We start from the raw sequence: 24,986 nt of genomic DNA, 5'->3' as shown, positions 1-24,986 counted from the left end.
TTATAAAATTATAAATGTTTTTTACTGTCACATGCATTCTTGCTAAATAAAAGTACCTTTTAATTTGCTAAAGCTTACTGTGAAACAGTGTATATAGAAAGTATACAGGTGCTTCTCAGTTAATTTGAATGTCGTAAAAAAGTTCATTTATTTCAGAAATTTAACTCAAATTGTGGAACTCGTGTATTAAATAAATTCTGTGCACACAGACAGAAGTAGTTTAAGTCTTTGGTTCTTTTCATTGTGATGATGTAGGCTCACATTTAACAAAAACCCACTAATTCAATATCTCAAATTAGAATAATTCATTTTTACATTTTACATTTTTAGTGATTTGTTGGCCTTTTGGAAAGTATGTTCATTTAATGTACATGTACTCAATACTTGGTAGGGGCTCCTTTTGCTTTAATTACTGCTTCAATTTATGATATGGAAGCCCAGGTTTCTTTAACAGTTGCCTTCAGCTCATCTGCATTTTTTGGTCTCTTGTTTCTCATTTTCCTCTTGACAATACCCCATTCAGGTTCTCTATGGGGTTCAGGTCTGGAGAGTTTGCTGGCAGTTAAGCACACCAATACCATGGTCATTTATCCAACTTTTGGTGCTTTTGGCAGTGTGGGCAGGTGCACAAATCCTGCTGGAAAAAGCTGGTCAGCAGAAGGAAGCATGAAGTGCTCCAAAATTTCTTGGGAAACGGCTTTCAAATAACACAATGTATTAACACCGGCAGATGTTATTGCACACCAAATCATTAAAGACTGTGGAAATTTTACTCTGGACTTCAAGCAACTTGGGCTATGAGCTTCTCCACCCTTCCTCCAGACTCTAGGACTTTGGTTTCCAAATGAAATACAAAACTTGCTCTCATCTGAAAAGAGGACTTTGGACCACTGGGCAACAGTCCAGTTCTTCTTCTCCTTAGCCCAGGTAAGACGCCTCAGGAGTGTCTTAACAAGAGGAATACGACAACTGTATCCAAATTCCTTGACACATCTGTGTGTGGTGGCTCTTGATGCCTTGACCCCAGCCTCAGTCCATTCCTTGTGAAGTTCACTCAAATTCTTGAATTGATTTCGCTTGACAATCCTCATAAGGCTGTGGTTCTCTCGGTTGGTTGTGCATCTTTTTCTTCCACACTTTTTCCTTCCACTCAACCTTCTGTTAACTTGCTTGGAAACAGCACTCTGTGAACAGCCAGATTCTTTGGTAATTAATGTTTGTGGCTACTTGTGCATGGTGTCAATGACTACGTTTACATGTTGTTAAAATTCGGGTTAAGGTCACTATTCGGGTTTCTGAAACATTCGGGATAACCCGTTTACATGCGTGAGCAGAGAGAGTTACTCCTGTATGCATGGAATGTGTAATCAGTCGCCAATCCCGATGTAAACGGCGACGCACGGTTAGCGTCTGGACGTACGGACAACAAGACACAATATGCGTCATTTCCGATTCTTCTTCCTGTATCCAAAGACGACAACAACAACAGCAGCAGCAGGCGGATAATGAATAGTTTGGGGCAGATAGCGATAGTCTTTGTTTGCACTTTTTTGCCTCTATACTGCACGCGGGTTTTTTTTATGCGCCGTCTCTACTCAAAAGACCAAGATTCCTTGTGAATAGAACATGCGCAGAACACACATTTTGATGGGGATATGCCGAAACGCGTTTACAAGACCAAATATTCGGGTTAGAAAAGGGGTAACCCAGGTATAATATCCCGGTTTTTAAAAACCGGGATATGAGCATATCCGGGTTTTTGGCGGTGTTTACATGGCCGTGCGCGACCGGGTTATTGCTAATATCCTGGTTTTGAACGGGTTATTGGCTGCATGTAAACGTAGTCAGTGATTGTCTTCTGGACAACTGTCAGATCAGCAGTCTTCCCCATGATTGTGTAGCCTAGTGAACCAAACTGAGAGACCATTTTGAAGGCTCAGGAAACCTTTGCAGGTGTTTTAAGTTGATTAGCTGATTGGCATTTCACCATATTCTAATTTGTTGAGATTAAATGTGAATGTTAAATGTGAGCCAAATCATCACAATTAAAAGAACCAAAGACTTAAACTACTTCAGTCTGTGTGCAATGAATTTATTTTAATGCCAGAGTTTCACAATTTGAGTTGAATTACTGAAATAAAATGAACTTTTCATGACATTCTAATTCACTGAGAAGCACCTGTATATTGCGAAAATATATATATATTTGTGCTCAACATTAACTGGGAAAAAAAAAATATTTTAACAAAATATTTTATGGATTTTCTGTAGACCCCTTTGTTCCATTTTGCAGACCCGAGTTTGAAAGCCATTGTACTAAGTGGACTTCAGCTGAGGCCATTTCTTACAGACAATGCAACGCGTGTACACTTTCAACATTTGGACATTTTAACAAATAAAAACAATTAAAACAGAGATTGCAATTACAATAGATTTATTACTTAATTTACATTTAATATAAAATGTCTAAATATCACACTAGAGCATTTTAGACCAAAATGTACAGTACGGACTCTTCACATGCAGAGTTTGTTATCAAAATAACCACATTTACTACATCATGCAAACTAACTAGGTTTAGTACAACAGATTTAGAAAGGCAGTAATGGTACCACAATTTCCAGACATTGTCTCCGGTCACTTAGATGGTACAAAAACCATAATGTCACCCTTTATTAGTCATCTCAGATAATCTTTGTATTGGAAGGCATCAGGGAGGTAGAGACCAGTGATTACCTTTAGTAATGGCAGATTAATAAATTAATAACGACAAAGAGATCTCATAACCGCAGTGGAATTAGGTGTCCATAGCAGCTTAGACAAACCCTGATGTAAGCACATATACATACAGTACATGCTTTGATTACAACATACATAGAGAGAAAATCACTTCAGCAAATATATATTTCTATACAAGTGGACAGTAGAATATTTCATACATAGACAAAAGTATTCTTTAATAAAGTATCTTAAAGGTTTTATATATATATATATATATATATATATATATATATATATATATATATATAAACAAAATTTCTTTGAGAAGCTTTGGATGTCCGATTCAGTCGGGTGAAGTAATACTTATAACTTTAAACAACAAAAAAGTACACATTCTGAGGGCGTTACATCACTAATATCAAGTAACATTTAAAGGCCAAAACAAGATCAGATAATCCCACCAATCACAGATGAGAAATTCAACATCTCCCACTTTGGCTCAAGTCCATCTCTGGCCATCTATTCAATCTGAAGGCCGTAGCAAGCAGGTTCCGGAAACTTTACCATGTTTTTTTTCCTCCAGAGGGCACTAGGAGGATGGTTTGTTGTAGCCAAACAGCCCCACAGGGAAGTACTTCACATGAGTGGGCCACTGAGATGCCAGCTGGAAGAACTTCACATCATTCCATTCCATTCCATCTACAGACACTGAAACATGTTTATCTCGTGAGTCAAATGTGATTCTGCAGTATTTCTAGGTCACTAGTTAAGCAAATGTGTGAGATGGGTTTCAGTAAGGAAAATACAAACGAAACATTTTTCTAGTGTTCTCAGACCTTTCAGGGCAATAAACACCAAAGACGTTTAGTTTAGTGGTCAATTCTTAATCTTTACTTTGACCCCACAAATTTGAAATATCTGGTTATCATCACTGGACACTAGAAATCATTTCTTCACATTATTTGTATTATGTGTAAACCTTTTAAACAGTGGAGGTCTTGGTAAGCTTGGCTCAATTCCTTTGCATCACACAAAACAGAGAAAATCCGTTGTACCTCTTAGACTGGTTTGTTGATTCTTGGCAGAGCATATGAGTCTGGTGATGCCTTCAATGACCTGACTCTTTGACTCGGCGTCTCTCTCTTTAGGCTTCTTCCCCAGGAAGAGGTTTGGGACTGAAGACAGGCAACATGAGTAAATATAGTTAGTGAAGTACGTGCATGAATATGGAGCACAACAAAAAGTTTTTGTAGCAGCAAGGGCGTAGATTTGGTTTGAATTGGGGGGGTTGAACGTTGTATGCTGCCCGTTATTTTTTTCAAAATAAATTTTTTTTATGTGTATTGTTATTGGATAATTTATTTCTTCCTATCTATCTATCTATCTATCTATCTATCTATCTATCTATCTGGCAACATGCTTTAACTGATTACAAATTCAACATATACAAATATGAAAGAGACAACATTTAGACATTTATTTTAAGATTTTTACATTCCACCTTAATGCATTTTAGTTTTTTTTCTAAAGGGAAACACATCTTTAAAACATTAAAGGCATTAATGTATAGCCTAACTTTACAAAGCTGCTGTTTTTCTATACTGTTTCCTATTTAATTTGATTGATTGAATGGCATCTTCTTTACCTGATCACCTGCTCCTCCTCTCCCTCTGCTGACTTTTCTACCCTGCAGCTATATTTACCTCGAATCTGTTATAAAAACATGTTAATAGATTATACACCTCATAACGTTATGAAATTGGTGTATAATCATCATTCATAAAATTCTAACATAGTAGAGATTATCAAAAGAAAGAAATTAAGTATTGAAACCGCCAGTAGGCGGCAGTGTTTCACTGTTTTAATGAGTTAGCCACTTAAATCGTTAATTCATCCAATTCGTTCAAAAGTCAGATTAATTTAGTAAGAAAACAAACACCGATGTGAATACTTTTGTCGTTGATAATTACAGACACTATTGAAAAATATACTAGCAAAACAGACAGCTGCTTTGGTAACTTGTTATACTGATAGTTATAGCTAAATACATTGCAATGGATTAGCTAGCTAAAATATATGTGGTGTGTACTAACTATTACACAATATTCTCATACCTCATTCTCAGTATGCTTTAATTTTTTTTGCATCCCTCTCTGACCAGCAGTTAAATATAGTCCGCTGTGCAGCGCTTCTCTTCATTTTTGGCGTTAACATTAACCGTGTGGTCTCCCATTCAAACACCACTCGCTTATTTTGGTGAAAGTGCGACTCATTGGTTGGGCGTTACCAATCGGTTCGATGGAGGGGGAGTATTTTTTGTCTGATTTATTATGACATACTCATATTTGATTAGGAACAAAATTATTTTTACAAAATAAATGAATTCTATTTTTTTCATATTATATTTTTCATTTGATCTACTGTGATTTTCATGTTGAAATATTGGGGGGGTTGTAACTGATGGATTTGAATATTGGGGGGGTTATCTCCCCCCCCCCCCCCATAAACTACGCCCCTGTGTAGCAGAAAGCAACAAATAAAAAAAAGAGCAGAGGGCAAGAAAGAAAATGTCAAATTAAATTACGGGGCTAGAAAACATGGTTAGTCCAAAAAAAAAGTTGATCTTTAGCAAATAGACAAATGTGTAAATCTAGTGGTCCACCTCACCTTTCTTGTTTTTCTCCTTGGTCACCACAGTCATGGACATGGTGTTAGAGCCAGTCTGCAGCTCAAAGGAGCCGGGCAGTCTGCTAACCTGCAAGGATCTGAATGCACACTTCAAAGTGTTCTTATTGCCCATGTCTCTCCGCTCTCCATCTTTGCGCTTCTCAGCCCCTGAAGACACCCAGTAATCCACCTGCAGCCCAATGGCATCCATACCATGAGACATGCTGGGGCTTCTAGATAACAGAATCAGTTTGACCAGATTTAGTTTTTACCAGGCCAGCATTTTTAAAGCTATTGCAGATGTAAGCTAAAGCAATGTGAGAAACAGCAGAGCCATGCAGATTTCTGTACAATATTATACACAAACCCTAGAGCAGCCAGTCCGCTTAGCGATGGTGATGGAGGAGGCGTTGCAGATTCTTTCATCATCCCAGTGAGAGATCCATGAGCAGGTGGAGAAGTCGATGGAACTGCCAAACTCAAAGCCAAACCCTCCTCACAATCTCCACCTACAAAGAGTCAAATAGTCAAATGAAACTTTTTTTTAAAAGTGGACTTTTCAGAGTCTTTCAGAGGTGGTCTAATAATTAGCCTCGCTAAAAACAAAACAAAAAGTAAATAAAACCTTGACGAACCTGAGGATCCTGGGCTGGGTTCTACCAATCCCACCTTAACCAACTGTTGCAAAAACAAAAAATTACATCAATCTATCCATCATTGGAAATTACAATGCTTTTCTGGATTATGTTGCAATACTGTATAAAGTTAGGCCTCAGTATGTATTGTTGTTTTTAGCCATTAAATTGATCAACAGATTAGATAAATGGCTTTTACAAAGTTTACCGACTAGACTTGTGAACAGTAGTGTAATAAAATGCACTCACGCCCACAAATGGAACAAAATTTTGGTAGGAATCATCATCTTGCCTAGAAGAATACAATACAAAATAGAAAATAAAAAATATAATCACAAATATATGAAATGATGGGGTGAAATAAATGTCAATCACGTCTTGTGTTTGCAGGTCAGCATGGCCTCAGCAATGGGAAACTGATGAGTAACCGTAGATCCGTTGATGTATTGTAGAATTCGCCCAGCCACATCCACAAATTCAGCAGAGGAAGCTGAAGAGATAAAAGAACAAATCCTAGTCAGACTGCTTATAAAATGCATCTCAACAGGCACAGGAAAGAGAAAAGAGATATGACATGAAAAATAAAGAACTGTAGAAGTAATCATTTACCAGTCTGAGGCGGCTCTGGGCGGCTGAAAAACTCTCGCCATGAGCCGTCCAGGAAGGAAGAACTGTAGCGATTGTCCAGAGAACCCAGGTGTTTGGCCACAGGGTGAGAGCCTGTGGAGACAATCACATGACACATCCTGCTTGATTTTTGGAAAGCTTTTGTCATTGTTGTGTGCAATATAATTGTTTTTAAAGGTTATTTATCCACACCTGTAGGCACCACAAGGAACCTCATATGACTGAGCCAGTCAGACATCTTGTTGGCAAGCTGAGAGACATAGAATCTCAAGACGGCTCCTAAGTAGCTCTGACCTCCAACCGCCACCACCTTCACTGGTTTGGGCATGACTGAGTTACAGTTGCAGCTGTGAGAATAAGGAAGGAACAATGAAAAGATGCAGACACAAGTAGTGGTAGATTTACATACTACAATTTCTGATCAGACATGCAGAATCAGGTTTAACAATATCAGTTCTGAAAGCCAGTCATGACTATAAACCATGTCATTTCACATTTGTGTTTATTCTCAGTGATTCATTCCACCACTGTTACGCTTACAATTTCTGTATGCGTGTGAGCAGGGCAGAAAGGACGGCCTGGATTTCTGATCCGGAGCAGGTGCAGACCACCGGCAGCTTTTGGGCTTCCAGCAGCTCGGCCACATACTTAAGAAACACAGAGAGTCATATTTCTCTACTTCAGAATGGATAAAAACTGAAGTATGTGCTAAGATACTGACACAACACAGATGTTCAACTTCAAGTTAAAGTGGTTATTAATTGAACACAAGAATGGCTAAGTTCTGTACAGGGTGGTCAGACAGGCAGGCATACAGGAAGTGAAATGGACTGGTATTTACGTGTCCTTGCCAATCACTGCCATTGACGAGGATAAGGCTGTCAGGAAGTGTGCTGTCAGACAGCAGGATCTGGTTGAGTTGGTCATACACGATCTTCCTCGGCATCTAATAATGAAAAAAAAAAGCATGACTGAAATCAAATTGTTCACCCTAAATTTTAAGCATTTAAGTTGCAGTGTATATTTTCAGTGCTTTAGTTACTTTTAAAATAATGTAGCTTTTAAAGTATTTAATGGGTTTGAACAGTTCATGAATCCAAACGAGTCATTGATGCATTCATTTATTTTGTTCATCCTTGCAAGGCTTATTTTATGTTGTTTTGTTTTTAGCAAAATTAAATTAAATGCTGCTATTTATCATTAGGAGTTTGCCTCAGTAAACAGTTTTACTCTTGTTATTAGTTTTAATGAAATGGGGTCAGTAAAATTTGTTTTTAAAAAAAATTATACTTTTATTCAGCAATGGGGCAAAAATGAGAGTAAAGACCTTTACATTGTTACAAAAGATTTCGATTTCAAATAAATCCTGTAATTAGCTAAATAAGTAAATCAGTATTTCTATTCATCCAAAAATACTAGAAATAGAAATATTGAGCAGCACTACTATTTTCAAAATAGATAATTAGACCTGTATCTTGAGCAGCAATTCATCATATTTGAATGATTTCTGATGGATCAGGTAACACTGAAGACTGGAGAAATGATGCTACAAATTCTACTTCACCATCACAGCAATAAATAACAATTTTAAATATATATATGGTTATTTTCAGTTGTATTAATAACTCACAATATTACTTGTTTTAACTGTATTTTGATCAAATAAATGTAGCTTAGGTCAGCATAAGAGATTTCTTTGCAAAACATTTATTTTCACAAACTTTTTAACTATAGTTCCAGTTTCCGGTCTAAGTTTAAATGTTGTGACCCTAATTTACTCATCATTTCTACACAACTAGAAGCGGCAAGCAAAACTGCACAAATAATTGTGTCCAAACGAAAAAAACTTCCAAAAGCCTTCTTCCATGTCTTTGTTTGGTCAAATAGACAGTCCAACCCTAAGCTCATGGCATTGGCTGAATCAGATGTTGACATGTTGGACCTCCACTCTTCAGTTATTCAATTAATGAATAGCACGCTTACAGTGGTCTCTGCACAATAAACTGGTTTGAGAGAAAGTGCTTCACCTTTAAGGGCTCTCGTATTCTGGATGACTCAGAAGCAGCTATTTCAGTCTCAGAAACTGCGCGGTTTCTCGAAAACATTTAATAAAGAGTAGCAGAGTTCGTGAGCAACAAAAATATATTAGTGAAATGTATCAGAATTTTAATGAACGGCAGGGTGGTTTAAAAACGGCACTTCATCACAATGACCCTTGAGTTTGTTTTGACACCCCTGCACAAAAGTGGACCGCCATTAGAGCCAGGTGTTGAATCATGCAAGACCTAGTACAGAGTTACATAAGGAGAATTATCGCCCACTCTCTGTCCTCTAGCATCACACCCACTCCTCCCGCTCGCTTATCCTCATGCACAGCCCAAATGAATCACCATATTCTCTGCTCTGCCCTCTCACACGCACACAATGGTGCATGCACAATATCCTGAGCAAATAGCCCTTGGGGGTTTATCGATTCTGCTGAGCTTCAGTAAGATAAACTTAAGAGCAGTAAGGCAGCTTTTCTTGGTTAAGTGCTAGCTCTGTGTGTGTGTGTGTGTGTGTAGGTTGTTACCTGAGGGGTGAGGCTGAGCTCGGGTGATCTCTCACTGTCTGAGCTGTTGGTGCGTTCACTGAGTTGTTTGGACAGCTCTCTCTCTTTCATAAGGGTTGCTCGCCTCTGTTTGGGGGTATGACTGCCATCCAGTCTGAGGAGAAATGCACAGCTACTTTTATTTATTTGTAACACACTCCATTTCATCTCTATATGTGCATGAGTCTATGAAAAGCAAGCAACAATCCCATTTAAGAGTATAATTTCATGCACTTTAGTAGATCTCAGTAAATGAAAAGGGATTGCATACATAGTTTGTGGATAGAATAGATTAAGAGAGGGCCGTATGAGCAAAATATCATGAAATTAATCATTTTAAATCATGCCCGAACTGTATATAACAATATTGTTAATTTTACAAGAAATTTAGGTAAATAATTGTTTATACAGTACATTAAACAAAAGGGTTGCTCGCCTCTGTTTGGGGGTATGACTGCCATCCAGTCTGAGGAGAAATGCACAGCTACTTTTATTTATTTGTAACACACTCCATTTCATCTCTATATGTGCATGAGTCTATGAAAAGCAAGCAACAATCCCATTTAAGAGTATAATTTCATGCACTGTAGTAGATCTCAGTAAATGAAAAGGGATTGCATACATAGTTTGTGGATAGAATAGATTAAGAGAGGGCCGTATGAGCAAAATACCATGAAATTAATCATTTTAAATCATGCCCGAACTGTATATAACAATATTGTTAATTTTACAAGAAATTTAGGTAAATAATTGTTTATACAGTACATTAAACAACTATGTACTAATGCCCTTTTTTTCTTTTTTCTTTGGTACTTGATGGAATAAAACCAAAAGATAAGGTAATTTATTATAAATTAGTATGGTCTGCGGTAAACATTTTCAAAACAAACAATTTCGGACTTCCATCATATGGACAAAAATACAATGAAGCAAAACAGAAACAAAATAGTTTGGTTATCATCGATCTTGAAACCAACTTGCTTTGTGTTTGTGAATGTATACAGGTTTGAAATGACTTGAAGGTAAGTAAATGACAAATTTTCATCTTTAAATACAGGTTTTAAGTGAAACACCAACCTGGGAGATGGCATGTTAGTGCTGTTGCTCCTCTGAGGCCTCTCTGCCACTGATAAAGTGATGCTAGGGGTCCCGTCGGCGATCACCTCCACTTCATTGAGTTCCTATAGCATTAACCTCTCAATAAATCCTAGTTCATGGTCTCATAGAGGATAAGATTTTACCCGTTTTACTACTGCCCTAAAAATAATCTAAGAAAGGGGGAAGATAAAGTCTTACTAATGTGTCCATCTCTGAGAAAGCTTCGTCCACGTGTGCACTGGGTGAACGCTGGATTTTACCAGATACAGTCTGCTCACCCCTCTTCAGAAGAAGGAATGGATGGGGAAAAAGAGAAAGTAATGAGACAAACAGTGGCCTTAAAAGGACAGCTCACCTAAAAATGATTTACTCACCCTCAAGCCACCCTAGGTGTATATGACTTTCAGACGAATACAATCAGAGTTATGTTAAAAAAATGTCCTGGCTCTTCCAAACTTTATAACGGCAAAATAAAGAGCATCCATCCATCTTAAAAAGTAATTGACACGGCTCCGGGGGTTTATAAAGGGGGCCTTCTGAAACGAAGCCACAAAGCCGTGTGGAGTGCTTTTTTATGATGGATGGATGCACTTTATTTTGCTTAATCTCAACCACCATTCACTGCCATTATTAAGTTTGGAAGAGCCAGGCCATTTTTTTAACATAACTCTGATTGTATTCGTCTGAAAGAAGAAAGTCATATACACCTTGGATGGCCTGAGGTTGAGTAAATCATGGGGCAATTTTCATTTTTGGGAGAACTATCCCTTTAAGGGCAGCAGACATAAGGCAAAGCACAGTAGAGCTAAATTGCAGTGCTGAAATAAGGTCTCTCTCTGAATGACACTCACAGGACTCCGCTTGTCTTTTCCGTGGCTGCACCTGCTATTCAAGCTACCAAACTCTGTCAGAGAGCTGGACTGTGACATGCCTTCAAAAAAAGGCCTAAAACACACACACAAAGCCAGGGTCAGAATTAGAAAACTGAGGTGTAGGCAGTTTGCCCACTCAGTGTATGACTAAAAAAGCTCAGTCAGTTATTATGTGAGTTTATTCCTGCATTTGAGAGAGAAATACGCTGCTTCTACATGTTTCCTATCATATGCGATATATTTCGGAATCTTTCGCAACAGCAACAACACCACATTTACTGGCTGCCTCCTCCATTATTTAATCACATCTGTGTAATGCAGAGCAAAATTACTAAATCGATATTTGAAAGTGGGTGCCATTAGAATAAATATTATAATGCAGTACCGGAGTTTGGGTTTGGGGGTGCTAATAATACTGTCTGTTTCGTCCATGTCTGGGCCGCTGTCACTGGGGTTGTACATCTCAAGACTGTCATAGAGCTCATCCAGGTCCTCTTCCACATCCCGGATCTGCTCTTGGGACACATGATCCAAACCAAACCCCACCTGCAAAATATTACCCATCAATTACTGATAGAGATGAACAGTACACTCGTACAATATAATTTATTGACCAATATTAGGAGTTTCGAGAATTTAGCATTGATACACTGACACAGGAAGTTTATTATATTTGTTCATTTACCGTATTTTTATATTTAGATTACCTTTCTCATCATCTGTCACTCACTTAATGTAATTTGTTTTTTTTTATGATTAAATAAAAATTGTTTTGAATTTTAATATCTGCCATGTATTGGTTATTAGCTATTAATTTAAAATAATTCATTATTTGATGATCAGATGTTTATTTGTATTAAGATACCTAATGTCCAAAGTGACCAAATGCAATACTTAATTGAGAGTGGAAGGGAAAAGACCTCTGCTGGTGCATTACACTAAAGAGCGGGTAAATTTGTAGACAGGATGCAATTACCTCATCAGACACTTTAAACCATTTCACCAATGCCATAAGCTTCTGTTTGATGTTAGGTTGCTGGATTTAAAACACAAACACCTTGTTAGACCGAAAAGGGGGGAGTCATAAGCAACAATAGCAAACAGACGCAAATTAACAACGTAACTGGCTGAGCAAAAGCAGGAGACAAAAATAGCACCAAGCAGAGAGCGAAAAAAACGCTGTCACAACATCCACAGAGCTCTAGCGAAGGGACTAGAGGCTTGTCAGCTAGAAGACAGAGCACACAGGAAAACAAAACAGATTTGTGAAGGCATCTGAGAGGAGGAAGCAGATAACATGTTAATGTGCTCAGAAGCCACATCCCTAGAGTTTCTATATGACTGCAAAAATTGCAGCAGCTCCTATTGAAACTGCTTCTACATCTAAAGAACATCAGTGGCCCCAAGGTGAAAAATGCAGTTGGTTAGCTTCTTGACAAAGCCTGAGTCAACATGGAGGCACAGAGAAAGCTGCTATTGATCTGTGAGGTATTTGTTCTAATCCTGGACCGATCACTTACGTCACCTACGTTAGCTCTGGTGATGGAGGCTGTGGAGGGGAGTTTACGGCGAGGTTTCTTTTTCCTCAGTTCATCCTCGTCATCATAGAGGTACTGCACAAAAATGACAAACCATGATTTAACCCTCAAAAACCTTACTTGAATAAAATAACTGACTACTGTATGTCTCTCAAGTGCCAGAAGTGATCCAAATGAGTTGGGCACTATATTAAAAGTCTGTAGCAATATGATTTTTAAAAGAATAGTTCACCCAAAAATTTGAATTTGCTCAATTTACCTCAGGTTATCTGAGATGCAGACAAGTTATTTCTCTGAACAGATTTGGAGAAATTTAACATCATGTTGCTTCAAAACATCATGAGTTCAAAAAGCTTATAAAACATCACTATAATTCACAAGAAATCCACACAGTATTAACATCGTGTGAAGCAAAAAGCTTTTTTTTAAATATCAAACTGTTTTTTTGGAAATACAAGTCCTGTTTCCATAAAATTGTTTTCTTTTCAGAGCGCCCTTCACAATGCAAGCTTCCTAATTCGTCCCACCGAGAGCAGAGACTACATTACCCATACACCCTTGAGTAGTTATGTCTGATAAACATTAAAAACATTAAAAACTGTCTGTGGAGGTTGAGTCGTCCTGCAACCAGCCACCGCCGGCTGCTCATTGGCTGCAGCATCTTTTTTCTAAGTTCTAAAAAAAATACTGTAGGCGGCTAGGCACGAATTTAGATATTCATTTATCTAATTAATCTATATGCACAAAGACAATACAACCTTTTTGTTTTAAAGCTTGATGAAGAGAGCGCAAGTTGCTGCAGCTGCGAGGAGGACAGTGATGCACGCGTACAGGAATGATTGACAGTTCGCGGCACAGTGTACAGAAAATAAGTTTAAGCTCATTAGCGTAAGTGTTACAGAAAGGTCTGAATTACGCACTGTTACAACAGTCATTGTTTTTTTTGTTTTTTTACAATGACATTTGAGTGCATGATTTTAATTTTGTTTCTTGTGGCAGACTAAAGAGTAATGACAGACGGTTGATCTTTGAATAAAAATGTGTTTAGTTAAGGTTTGAAATTCATTATCTTTTATTATAGGCTACGCAGTCTAATATCATAAGCCCCCCATCCCGTCACCCAAGACCGCAGACACCCCATTATATATATATAATATATATATATACAGGCTACAATAGAGTACCGGCACCTCTTTTGGGCCACGTAAAGCACTGGTTAAATGGAGTCTTCAAAACACCTCTTCCTTGTGGTCCAAGGAAGAAACTGCATGATGATGAGTAAACAATGACAATGTTTGTTTCTGGATGAACTAATTTATTAAAATCACTCATTTTGGCTCTCTTTATTTCTTTAAATTTCTTTCCTCTCTTTGCCAGAGGGTCTTTTCATGCCACAGTTCTTACACTTCTTATCTGATCATATTTTTGCTTAATAAAACCCATGTAGTGCCTTTCTTCAGTCATCTGACTGATTCATTTCAGTCTCTGTGCACTGTTCTAATTCACTAAACAGGAAATAGGCAACATGGCTGAATATCAAAATCAATCACTTCAATCTCACAGGATTTACCTGCCCCTGCAGAGGGTCATCACTGCAGTCCTGCTCTGATGAATAGCTTTCTTCTTCCTCCTCAGAATAATTATCGATGTCTGGTGAACGATCTGAAGAATAAAGGAAGAAAACAGGAAGAAATCAAGCAAGGGATTAAACCAGAGCAGGCCTTGCTAAAGGACTTACTAAAAGTGTTCTCAAAAATATAAAAAAGCAGCCTTGACCTATTTCTGGAATTTCTCATTAGCTGGTTTAAATTGAAATATATATCAAAGGGTGCAAGTCTCACCGGATAGCTTGGCCTTTGGTCCCACTGGGTCGATGGGTTGACTGGAGAGAGAATAGACCCTGATCTCTGCAACAGGCACTGAAGTGTCCTTCACCGTCGTGTGCAAGCTCAACACCTGAGCACCTTCTGTAGGGTGCTGCATCACCTACAGACAAGGAGAACTGAAGCCATCAAGTAAAATGAAAGACAAGGGGATTAGAACCGTTAACTCCATTAAAGTGATAAAAAAAAAAACTTTCAGATGCATAGAAAGCTGTTCTATTCCCCCTCCTACAACAGCTTTTCATGTATGACATTTTTAAAAACATTTTCAAATGTGTGCTAAAACGTGGGTTATTATTTAACGTTACACAAGAGGTCTAGAATCACACAAAAATGCAGATAAACCAGATTTGTAGGGTTTTGCAGTTCCTCACCTCAGCCATATTTATCATCCCTAGCGCCAGGGTCTTGTAGCCCAGTATAGTGCGATTCTTGTACCTCTTGCGTCTCTGGAGCATAATCTGAAGCTTGTTGGCATCTCTCTTCAAAAAGTGTGGGTACTGAAGACAAAATGGAAGGAATAAAATACCGTAGAATGTAACAGTAACCGGATCGAATTTATTATAACAAAGGGGAAGAGTCACTTAGGGACTTCCAATAGGTTTCATCATAAAACCATAATACTGTAACATTATCTCTGCAAATGTCAATTTAGTATTAATCTCATCCAAAATGCAGTCAAACACAGCTAACCTGAAGTGAGAAGGTCAGCTGAAGATCAGTCTCAGTAAGGCCTGCAGAAAACAGCATGATTTCATTTGACCGCAAAATGCGTTTTGAGCCCTAAGGAGACATTTAGACTCATTAGTCAACTAAACACGGATTAAGCACAAGATTTAAATTTGAGGGATGTAAACCAGTAAAACTATTTTCACCTGAAGTTTAACTGCGATGACCACCGATGTGAGATCTCGGTCCAGCTCCTTCAAAATCACTAATTTTTTAAGAGTTAGACTGAGAAGTCTGCAAAAGAAAACAAGAGAGAGATGCTCAAGTTGCTCTGAGGACAAGTTGCTATGGCAGCTGAATGAATAATCTGTCCCCGAGCCAGTTTATCAAGTTTACCTTACAGAGTTGACATTTTGGCTGACATTTCACCTAAATTCCACACAACAATTGCAACCTTTTTGTACTGTGATTGAGAACAGCCATGATGCTTTTTAATATACGTCACTGTCAGGCACAAATACAAATTGAAATGTGCCTCATATATTTCAAAGGGATTGAGATTTAATGGCCCTCATGTTGTGCCAAACCCATATGCAATTTACATACATTTTTGCAGTGGAACACAAAATAATAATAATTTACACAGTTCTTTTCTATTAGTGCCTCTGTCTGTCTACCTTTGTGCATTTTTATTTTTTTTGGAGCTTGACATCATGAACGGTCATCATATGGAAAAGCTGCTTCCTTAAATTCTTCAAAGAATTTCACAGAAAACTACCAGCACAGTGTTTGGATCGACATGAGGGTGAGTAAATGATGGCAGATTGTTAAATTTTGCACTAAACTATCCAACTATAGAATAGGCTATATGTACAGAAAACAAACATGACTATAGCTTCAACATCACACTAGAAATCTAAGGATAGCTAGAAATGAAAACCATTTCTAAATGAATCTCTCCATTGCACATAAGATAGGACATTTGATGTAAACTGGTAACAGACAAAGAATGCAATGTCCCAAAATCTGGTTTGTCCTCTGATACATATCCAGAAGGTGTGCTGAGATGTGTTTGGCCTGAAATCAAGAACACTGCATTGGTGATATTAGATTAGGGGGAGAAATCTCAGAGTGACACAGCACTCTAGCGCTGGGCTCATTCAGTTTCTGTGACAGGTTGAAGATTTACAGAGGTGTCAAGTAACGAAGTACAAATACTTCGTTACTGTACTTAAGTAGAAATTTGGGGTATCTATACTTTACTTGAGTAATTATATTTCAGCCGACTTTTTACTTCTACTCCTTACATTTTTACGCAAGTATCTGTACTTTCTACTCCTTACATTTTAAAAATAGCTTCGTTACTTCGCGGAGCAGAGCGAGCTCAAACAGAAACAGAGGACACAAGGTATGTGTTTATCGATAGATTGTTAGAATATCTGTATCTGTGCAGTTCCTTGTCATAAATACAGTTTACAAAAGGTCACGAGGGAGCAATCGGTTTCTCATCTTCTGTAAAGTTTTCGCTTGTCACCGCTCATCACAGCCGTATCCTCCAGCGAAAATCTAGCCCTTAACACATATGAACGAACACATACTTTAATTACACTTATTTAAATATACTTAATTTAATCATACATACTTTATACATACACGAGCTACAGTGCAAAAGTCTTAGGCACGTTAATATTTTCACTTAAAAGAATGGTGTTCGGCTATTTATATATTTGGTGTAGTGTGTCAGTAGAAAATATCAGTTTACATTTCCAAACATTCATTTTGCCATTGTCAAACTGCTTGTGCATTCAAAATCGCACTAGATTCTTATTAAAATTAATGGCAAACTGATATTTCCTACGGACACACTACAGCAAAAGATATAAATAACTGGCTTAAAACCCTTTTTTGGGGTGAAAATACAATTTTTTCTTTTCCCTAAGACTTTTGCACAGTACTGTATTTTAAAAACGACATTGTTGCTACTTTATAAAGAATGACCATACAGTCCATCACAGAACTGATTAAAGACAGTGACAGACAGCACTCATTTTAACTAAATATCAGAGTGAGTGACAGAGATACAGTAGAAACATTACGTGTGGTTTTGTATTAAATAATGACCCAGATTGTGAAATACATTTATTAGCCTTAGAGTAAAGGAAGCACAACTTGAGAAATGAGAGCATCCAAGGTGAAAGCTATGGATTTATTTTAAATATTTGTAATGTTCTTTAAAGTTATCCATAGTTTTTTTTGAGGTTCATTTTTTTTTAAAGTATCGGTTCAGGCACCGTTTAGGCGCCGGTACCGTTTTAAAAGTATCGAAAAGGCACTGGACCCCACTTAAAAGTTATTATTTCTCACTGGCTCATTTACCAAATGGGTGCTTTCTCTTCGTCCTCCGCAAATTAAGCTACTGTAGGTAGTTCGGTAGCGAGAAGTTTTAATAAATTATCTTTTGCGATTGACGACGCGATTGACAATGTTGTGATAGGCTTTACCAACTTTGTAACTCGTTACCCCCCGATCATCTGGACATAGCAGACGTATGTACCGAATACAAGAAGCTATCAATCAAGGAGGTATCAGGATTGAGTTATTTTTTTATATTTTTTTTTTATTTATTATTGTAAATAGACAACCATACAAGTGTAATTGTTACTAAGCCTGCACTAATGTTTTTGTCCATTGCCCTCGCAAATTCCTGCAGCTAAGCTTGGATGTACATTTACATTCCATTAAAGGTTATTGATGACATGCCTCTGAAGTTTGACTTTTTGCACCATAACAATACTTATAGGCAACTAGTCATCATATCTCTAGCTCTATGTATTTGCATTGTACTAAAATGCATTCATTTTCAATGGGCATATATGCGGCTGAAACAGGTAGCGTAGTGCATCCCAAATTTTTCAACATGAACATTTTAATATAACATTATAGTCATTATGGCCTTTAGAAAAATATGTTTTTTGAGGAGGTGGGGTAGTGCACAAAAGGCCCCTGTGGTGCGGCCTAAGCTTTTGTTCTTAATGGCATTTTTTTTCCTTACATTACTTTTACTTTTATACTTTAAGTAGTTTTTTAAACCAGTACTTTTACACTTTTACTTGAGTAAAAAGCTTGAGTTGATACTTCAACTTCTACAAAAGTCTATTTAAACCCTAGTATTTATACTTCTACTTGAGTAATGAATGCCAATACTTTTGACACCACTGAAGATTTACACAACGACAGGAACACTGTCATAAGTTTTTTCATTAATTAAATACACATGTATATCTAAGCCACAATACGAAGACTATAAAAGTAAGTAATACTAATTAGGCTATAGTCTTCATATTGTGGCTTAGATATACATGTGTATTTAATTAATTATATATACATATACATATTTATATATTAGTGCTGTCAAATTATTAAATCGCATTCAAAATAAAAGGTTTTTGTTTTACTACACAACTCCATTTAATATTAATTAATTTGGAAGCATTACAGGTGTGCCAACATATCAGAAAGAATCTCACAACTAAGGCAGTAATCTATACACTGAATCCTCTCATTTGGTACATTAGTATAACATCAACAACAGAGCTCAAACTATTACAATCAAGCATATCTTTCAACACCTTCTGATGTTCGCTTTCATGTATATTTCATGCTGTAACATAGTAACGTAAAATAGATGACTCGCGACCAGCGTGACAGCTTGAAATGAGTCAGGTATATGGCGCGCCTCATTTAAGAGCGAGATTTTTTTGTTCGAATTTTGTGATAAAACTAGACAGTTACAAATAATATCTGAAAACCTTGGCTTGAACTACAGATGATTCATAGGATCAAATAGAACCTGCGTTAACGCGCCATTTTCATTTAACAGCCTTAAAATGAGATGCGTTAATCTTGATGGCCCTAAATTTTACACAAGAGATATTTTCTTGAGACACAGTAATGTATGGGTTACAGTCTGACACATTTTTCCACCCACTTTTGATGGATACAATCTGACATTTTAAATGATGTCTGGTGTGCAGATAATTGCCTATACACTGTTTATGTATTTATGTAGGCTATGTTATGCATGCACCAGTGTTTCAACCAGTAATCCATAGGCTATATATATAAAACATACATAAACAAAAAATTCTTCAAGTTTCAATTGTTTTTTTTCCATCAAATTTCTTAAAATGATTCAACAACTGAGACATAAACAGAACAAATTTCATTTGACAACCAGAAATGAGTCCCAGAACAGGGAACATTTTCTAATAAAGATCTGTAAAGTTTATTTGGGTTTTACTAAATTATCTTTAAAATACAACATCCTGAAAAGACATTTCATATTTGCCGAGTTAATTGGGCTCAAGTGATAAATGTATGAATTTGTATAGGATAAAATAGATATCTTGACATACAATCAGCTTTTATTTCTAAGCTACAGATGGTGTTGCATTACCTAAAAGCAACATCTCATGCTAAGCTAAACAAGAAAAGACATTACACATAATAGCAGCTTGAGCCCCGTGCTATCTTCAAAGTGAGCTTTATTGAACTGGGACTAATCCACTTACAAGTCAGTCCCTGTGCATTAGAGTGTAACTCTAGAGCACATAGGTAATGAAATTGGGAGGGGAGAACCAGATGCACATCTCACCTTTCAGTGATCTTATGCAAGATTCTAAAGAAACATTGTGCTACAACATCAGTTTAGGGTTTACATTAAGCAATAATCTTACTGATGTAGTTGAATGTAAAGTACAAAGTAAGAAATTAAACCCTTTTGAACGCATTATGGAGCCAACATCAAAGAAAGAGACAAGTAATGTTCTTTTTTCTGAGCGCCTGTCACTCTGATGCTGCTTTTCCTCTCTGCTGGCCGCTCTTAAAGTCAGGCTCTTTGCTTCTTCATGGCCATTTTCTCTTCCACTCTTTGGATGAAGCATCCCAAAGCCCCTCCTCTACATTTCCATATAACAGTCCCTTCAAGTAATGAGGCTAAAAATTGACAAGTAGTAAACAGCATATGCCTCCACAATATTGTGTGCATTATACAGAGGAAATACATTGTTTAAAAAAATAAATAAAAACTAGTGCTGTCAATCGATTAAAAACCTTAACTAGATTAATCACACATTTTTTCTGTGATTAATCGCAATTAATCGCAATAAAAAAAGAAATGTTTTTGTGCGTTTTTAATATATTTTTTAATGTAGTAATTTCACAGTTAATCAAATTAATGTAGAAACAACATAAAGACAGCATATTTTAAATACTTGTTTAAATGGCATCTTTTTATGAATGAAGGCCAGTATTACTGATATTAATACAGCTACTGATTTTTTTTTTAATTTTTTACATTTATTATTAGGCTTCAAAAATATAACAGTTTTTAATTTAAGTAAACAAGTAAAACAATGCTAACATAAACCCATAATAAATGTCATGTTTACTCCTGCCCTTCCTGTCTTAACAGTTAGGAAATTTACAGAAATTTAATAAAGTCTGCACTGCATAAACTATAAATTAAATAGTTAATCCTTATTAAAGCTACAAAAGTTATTTAGTCAAGAGCAGCGAGTCATTTTCTCTGTTCCCTTTGTTCTTTAACTTTACTGACAGGAAGCTTTATTGGCTGCTGTCCCTTTAAGAGCAGACAGACACGCGGATCTCACCGTTTATATACTGTCTATGGATCTCGGCTCTTTCTCTCACAACTCTTTTTGTTCCTTTTAGACTTTATATAAATCAACCCAGCCATTAGGGAGGCACAAGCCAGTGCACTCTTAGTGCCGGTCCCAAGCCCGGATAAATGGGGAGGGTTGCGTTAGGAAGGGCATCCAGCGTAAAACATGTGCCAAATCAAATATGCGGGTCACGAATAAGAATTTCATACCGGATCGGTCGAGGCCCGGGTTAACAACGACCGCCTCAGGTATCGTTAGCCAACAGGGTACCGGTGGAAATTGGGCTACTGTCGGCCGAAGGAGGAGGAGGAGAGGAGGAAGACGTCTACAGAGGCGACGGGGAAAGGAGATGTGTAGGAGAGTGGAGGTTCGGGTTGGTACTTTAAATGTTGGCACTATGACTGGTAAAGGGAGAGAGTTAGCTGATATGATGGAGAGGAGAAGGGTAGATATGTTGTGTGTTCAGGAGACCAAGTGGAAAGGGAGTAAGGCCAGAAACATTGGAGGTGGGTTTAAACTGTTCTATCATGGTGTGGATGGAAAGAGAAATGGTGTAGGGGTGATTATGAAGGAAGAGTACAGTAAGAGTGTAGTGGAGGTGAAGAGAGTTTCTGATAGGGTGATGATCGTGAAGGTGGAAGTTGAAGGGATGATGATAAATGTCATCAGTGCCTATGCTCCACAAGTCGGCTGTGAGATGGAGGAGAAGGAAAGATTCTGGAGTGAATTAGATGAAGTGGTAGATGGTGTACCTAGAAATGAACGATTGGTGATTGGGGCAGACTTTAATGGACATGTAGGTGAGGGGAACAGAGGTGATGAGAAGGTTATGGGTAGGTATGGCCTAAAGGAGAGAAATGTGGAAGGGCAGATGGTGGTAGATTTTGCTAAAAGGATGGAAATGGCAGTGGTGAATACGTATTTTAAGAAGAAGGAGGATCATAGGGTGACCTATAAGAGTGGAGGAAGGTGCACACAGGTGGACTATGTTCTATGTAGGAGATGCAACCTGAAGGAGATTGGAGACTGTAAGGTGTTGGCAGGGGACAGTGTAGCTAGACAGCATCGGATGGTGGTCTGTAGGATGGTTTTAGAGACGAAGAAGAAGAGGAGGAGAGTAAGGACTGAAAGAAGAATAAGATGGTGGAAACTGAAGGAGGAAGACTGTAGTGTGAGGTTCAGGGAAGAGGTCAGACAGAGGCTAGGTGGTGGTGAAGAGGTGCTGGATGATTGGGAAACTTCCGCAGGAGTGATGAGGGAGGCAGCTAGAAAGGTACTTGGTGTGACATCTGGAAATAGAAAGGAAGACAAGGAGACGTGGTGGTGGAATGAGGAAGTGCAGGGCAGCATAAGGGGAAAGAGGTTAGCAAAACAGAAGTGGGATCGACAGGGTGATGAGAAAAGTAGGCAGGAGTACAAGGAGATGCGGCAACAGGTAAAGAGGGATGTGGCGAAAGCCAAGGAAAAGGCATACGAGGAGCTGTATGAGAGGTTGAACACTAAGGAAGGAGAAAAGGATTTGTACCGATTGGCCAGGCAGAGAGATCGAGCTGGGAAGGATGTGTTGCAAGTTAGAGCAATAAAGGATGGAGATGGAAATGTGTTGACTAGTGAGGAGAGTTTGTTGAGAAGATGGAGGGAGTATTTTGAGCAGCTGATGAACGAGGAAAATGAGAGAGAGAGAAGGTTGGATGATGTGGTGTTAGTAAAGCAGGAAGTGGATAGGATTAGTAAGGAGGAAGTGAGAGCAGCAATTAAGAGGATGAAGAGTGGAAAGTCAGTTGGACCAGATGACATACCGGTAGAAGCATGGAGATGTTTAGGAGAGATGGCAGTGGAGTTTTTAACCAGATTGTTTAACAAGATTTTGGAAGGTGAGAGGATGCCTGAGGAATGGAGAAGGAGTGTGCTGGTACCGATCTTTAAGCATAAGGGAGATGTGCAGAACTGCAGTAACTACAGGGGAATTAAGTTGATCAGTCACACCATGAAGTTATGGGAAAGAGTAGTGGAAGCCAGGCTGAGAGAAGAGGTGACCATCTGTGAGCAACAGTATGGTTTCATGCCGAGGAAGAGCACCACAGATGCCATATTTGCTTTGAGAACGTTGATGGAGAAGTATAGAGAAGGACAGAAGGAGCTGCATTGTGTATTTGTGGATCTAGAGAAAGCGTACGACAGAGTGCCAAGAGAGGAGCTGTGGTATTGTATGAGGAAGTCAGGTGTGTCAGAGAAGTATGTGAGGGTGGTGCAGGACATGTATGAGGACAGTGTGACTGCAGTGAAGTGTGCAGTAGGAACGACAGACTGGTTCAAGGTGAAGGTTGGACTGCATCAAGGATCGGCCCTGAGCCCTTTCCTGTTTGCAGTGGTGATGGACAGGTTGACGGACGAGGTCAGACAAGAGTCTCCCTGGACTATGATGTTTGCGGATGATATTGTGATTTGTGGTGAGAGTAGTGAGCGGGTTGAGAAGAGCCTGGAGAGGTGGAGGTACGTGCTGGAGAGGAGGGGAATGAAAGTCAGTAGGAGTAAGACAGAGTACATGTGCGTAAATGAGAGGGAGGGCAGTGGAGTGGTGCGGTTACAGGGTGAAGAGGTGAAGAAGGTGGAGGAGTTCAGGTACCTGGGGTCAACAGTGCAAAGTAATGGAGAGTGTGTTAGGGAAGTGAAGAAAAGAGTGCAGGCAGGGTGGAGTGGGTGGAGAAGAGTGACAGGAGTGATTTGTGATAGTAAAGTATCTGCAAGAATGAAAGGAAAAGTTTATAGGACTGTGGTGAGACCTGCGATGTTGTATGGGTTAGAGACAGTGGCATTGAGTAAAAGGCAGGAGGCGGAGCTGGAGGTAGCAGAGCTGAAGATGTTAAGGTTTTCGTTGGGAGTGACGAGGATGGACAAGATTAGAAATGAGTTTATTAGAGGGACAGCGCATGTTGGACGTTTTGGTGACAAGGTGAGGGAGGCGAGATTGAGATGGTTTGGACATGTGCAGAGGAGGGACATGAATTATATTGGTAGGAGAATGCTGAGGATGGAGCCACCAGGAAGGAGGAAAAGAGGAAGACCAAGGAGGAGGTTCATGGATGTGGTGAGGGAAGACATGCAGGTAGTTGGTGTAAAAGAGGCAGATGTAGAGGACAAGGTGGTATGGAGACGGATGATCCGCTGTGGCGACCCCTAATGGGAGCAGCCGAAAGAAAAAGAAGAAGAAGAGACTTTATATAAATCATTTAAGATTGCTCTTATGAGGATAATCGACAAAACTGGCACTTTGGGATGTTTATTGTTAGTTCAAGCGCTTAAGAGAACTGGATTCTGGCGCCCTGTCTATGCATTGTGTGTGTGTGTGTATGTGTCACAAAAGGGCATTCACAGACAGCGCATTCTCTTTTGTCTTGCCATGCTTGAAATGTTTAAAAGCATTTCAATGATTAAGAGCGTGATCATATAATGTAAAGCTAGCCAACGGATGGCAGAAAATACGGATGCTGCGTTAATTGTGTTAAATATTTTGACACGTTAAACCAGACAAAAATTAATCGCATGCGTTAACGTTGACAGCACTAATAAAAACGTGTCTCTTCCTGCTCTAGTTTTCACTGCAGCAAAAAGTTAGGATGACATTTTAACTCTTCAGATTTAATGGTCGCTCTACATAAAACGTGTTGTTTTAAGTGAACTGCTCCATTTAGTACTTTTATCTAGCAAGTTACCATGAAGAACATTATGCACAAAAAATCTGTTTAGTGTCAATTGTCTAAAACAGGGGTTTTCAACCAGGGTACCCCTAAAAGTGCATATATATATATATATATATATATATATATATATATATATATATATATATATATATATATATATATATATATATAACATAATTATAAATGTATGCTTGTTTATTTAACAAATACTGAAGAGTCTAGGATTGGATTGGATTGGATCATTATTGCAGTTTAATATATCATACTGGCATGTTTTGGCAACAGTTTTGGCTACATTCTG

At 38.2% G+C, this 24,986-nt stretch overlaps 1 protein-coding gene across 2 annotated transcripts in view; it reads right to left on the bottom strand.

Moving 5' to 3' along the window:
• Positions 1–3,237: 3,237 nt before the first annotated feature.
• LOC132130626 (phosphofurin acidic cluster sorting protein 1-like) overlaps positions 3,238–24,986 on the bottom strand; it is a 24,873-nt gene continuing 3,124 nt past the window's right edge. Inside the window, exons 2-24 of one of the 2 annotated variants that reach the window (XM_059542399.1) lie at positions 15,507–15,594; positions 15,325–15,414; positions 15,006–15,131; positions 14,590–14,734; positions 14,319–14,410; positions 12,740–12,823; positions 12,187–12,246; positions 11,596–11,756; positions 11,190–11,283; positions 10,537–10,620; positions 10,318–10,421; positions 9,223–9,355; positions 7,492–7,596; positions 7,191–7,297; positions 6,843–6,997; positions 6,633–6,743; positions 6,399–6,513; positions 6,273–6,315; positions 6,024–6,066; positions 5,756–5,897; positions 5,389–5,621; positions 3,777–3,896; positions 3,238–3,429 (exon numbers count right to left, since the gene is read on the bottom strand). In XM_059542399.1, the coding sequence (XP_059398382.1) occupies positions 3,311–3,429; positions 3,777–3,896; positions 5,389–5,621; positions 5,756–5,897; positions 6,024–6,066; positions 6,273–6,315; positions 6,399–6,513; positions 6,633–6,743; positions 6,843–6,997; positions 7,191–7,297; positions 7,492–7,596; positions 9,223–9,355; positions 10,318–10,421; positions 10,537–10,620; positions 11,190–11,283; positions 11,596–11,756; positions 12,187–12,246; positions 12,740–12,823; positions 14,319–14,410; positions 14,590–14,734; positions 15,006–15,131; positions 15,325–15,414; positions 15,507–15,594 (2,554 nt within the window). In that variant the 3' untranslated portion in view covers positions 3,238–3,310. Of the gene's footprint in view, positions 3,430–3,776; positions 3,897–5,388; positions 5,622–5,755; positions 5,898–6,023; positions 6,067–6,272; positions 6,316–6,398; positions 6,514–6,632; positions 6,744–6,842; positions 6,998–7,190; positions 7,298–7,491; positions 7,597–9,222; positions 9,356–10,317; positions 10,422–10,536; positions 10,621–11,189; positions 11,284–11,595; positions 11,757–12,186; positions 12,247–12,730; positions 12,824–14,318; positions 14,411–14,589; positions 14,735–15,005; positions 15,132–15,324; positions 15,415–15,506; positions 15,595–24,986 lie in introns of both variants that reach the window. The other variant, XM_059542398.1, reaches the window with a different exon arrangement.

Source organism: Carassius carassius, chromosome 47 (genome assembly GCF_963082965.1).
Source record: "Carassius carassius chromosome 47, fCarCar2.1, whole genome shotgun sequence".
Taxonomy (NCBI): Eukaryota; Metazoa; Chordata; class Actinopteri; order Cypriniformes; family Cyprinidae; genus Carassius; species Carassius carassius.
Note: the sequence above shows the minus strand (reverse complement) of the source record. Positions and strands in the feature narration are given on the sequence as shown.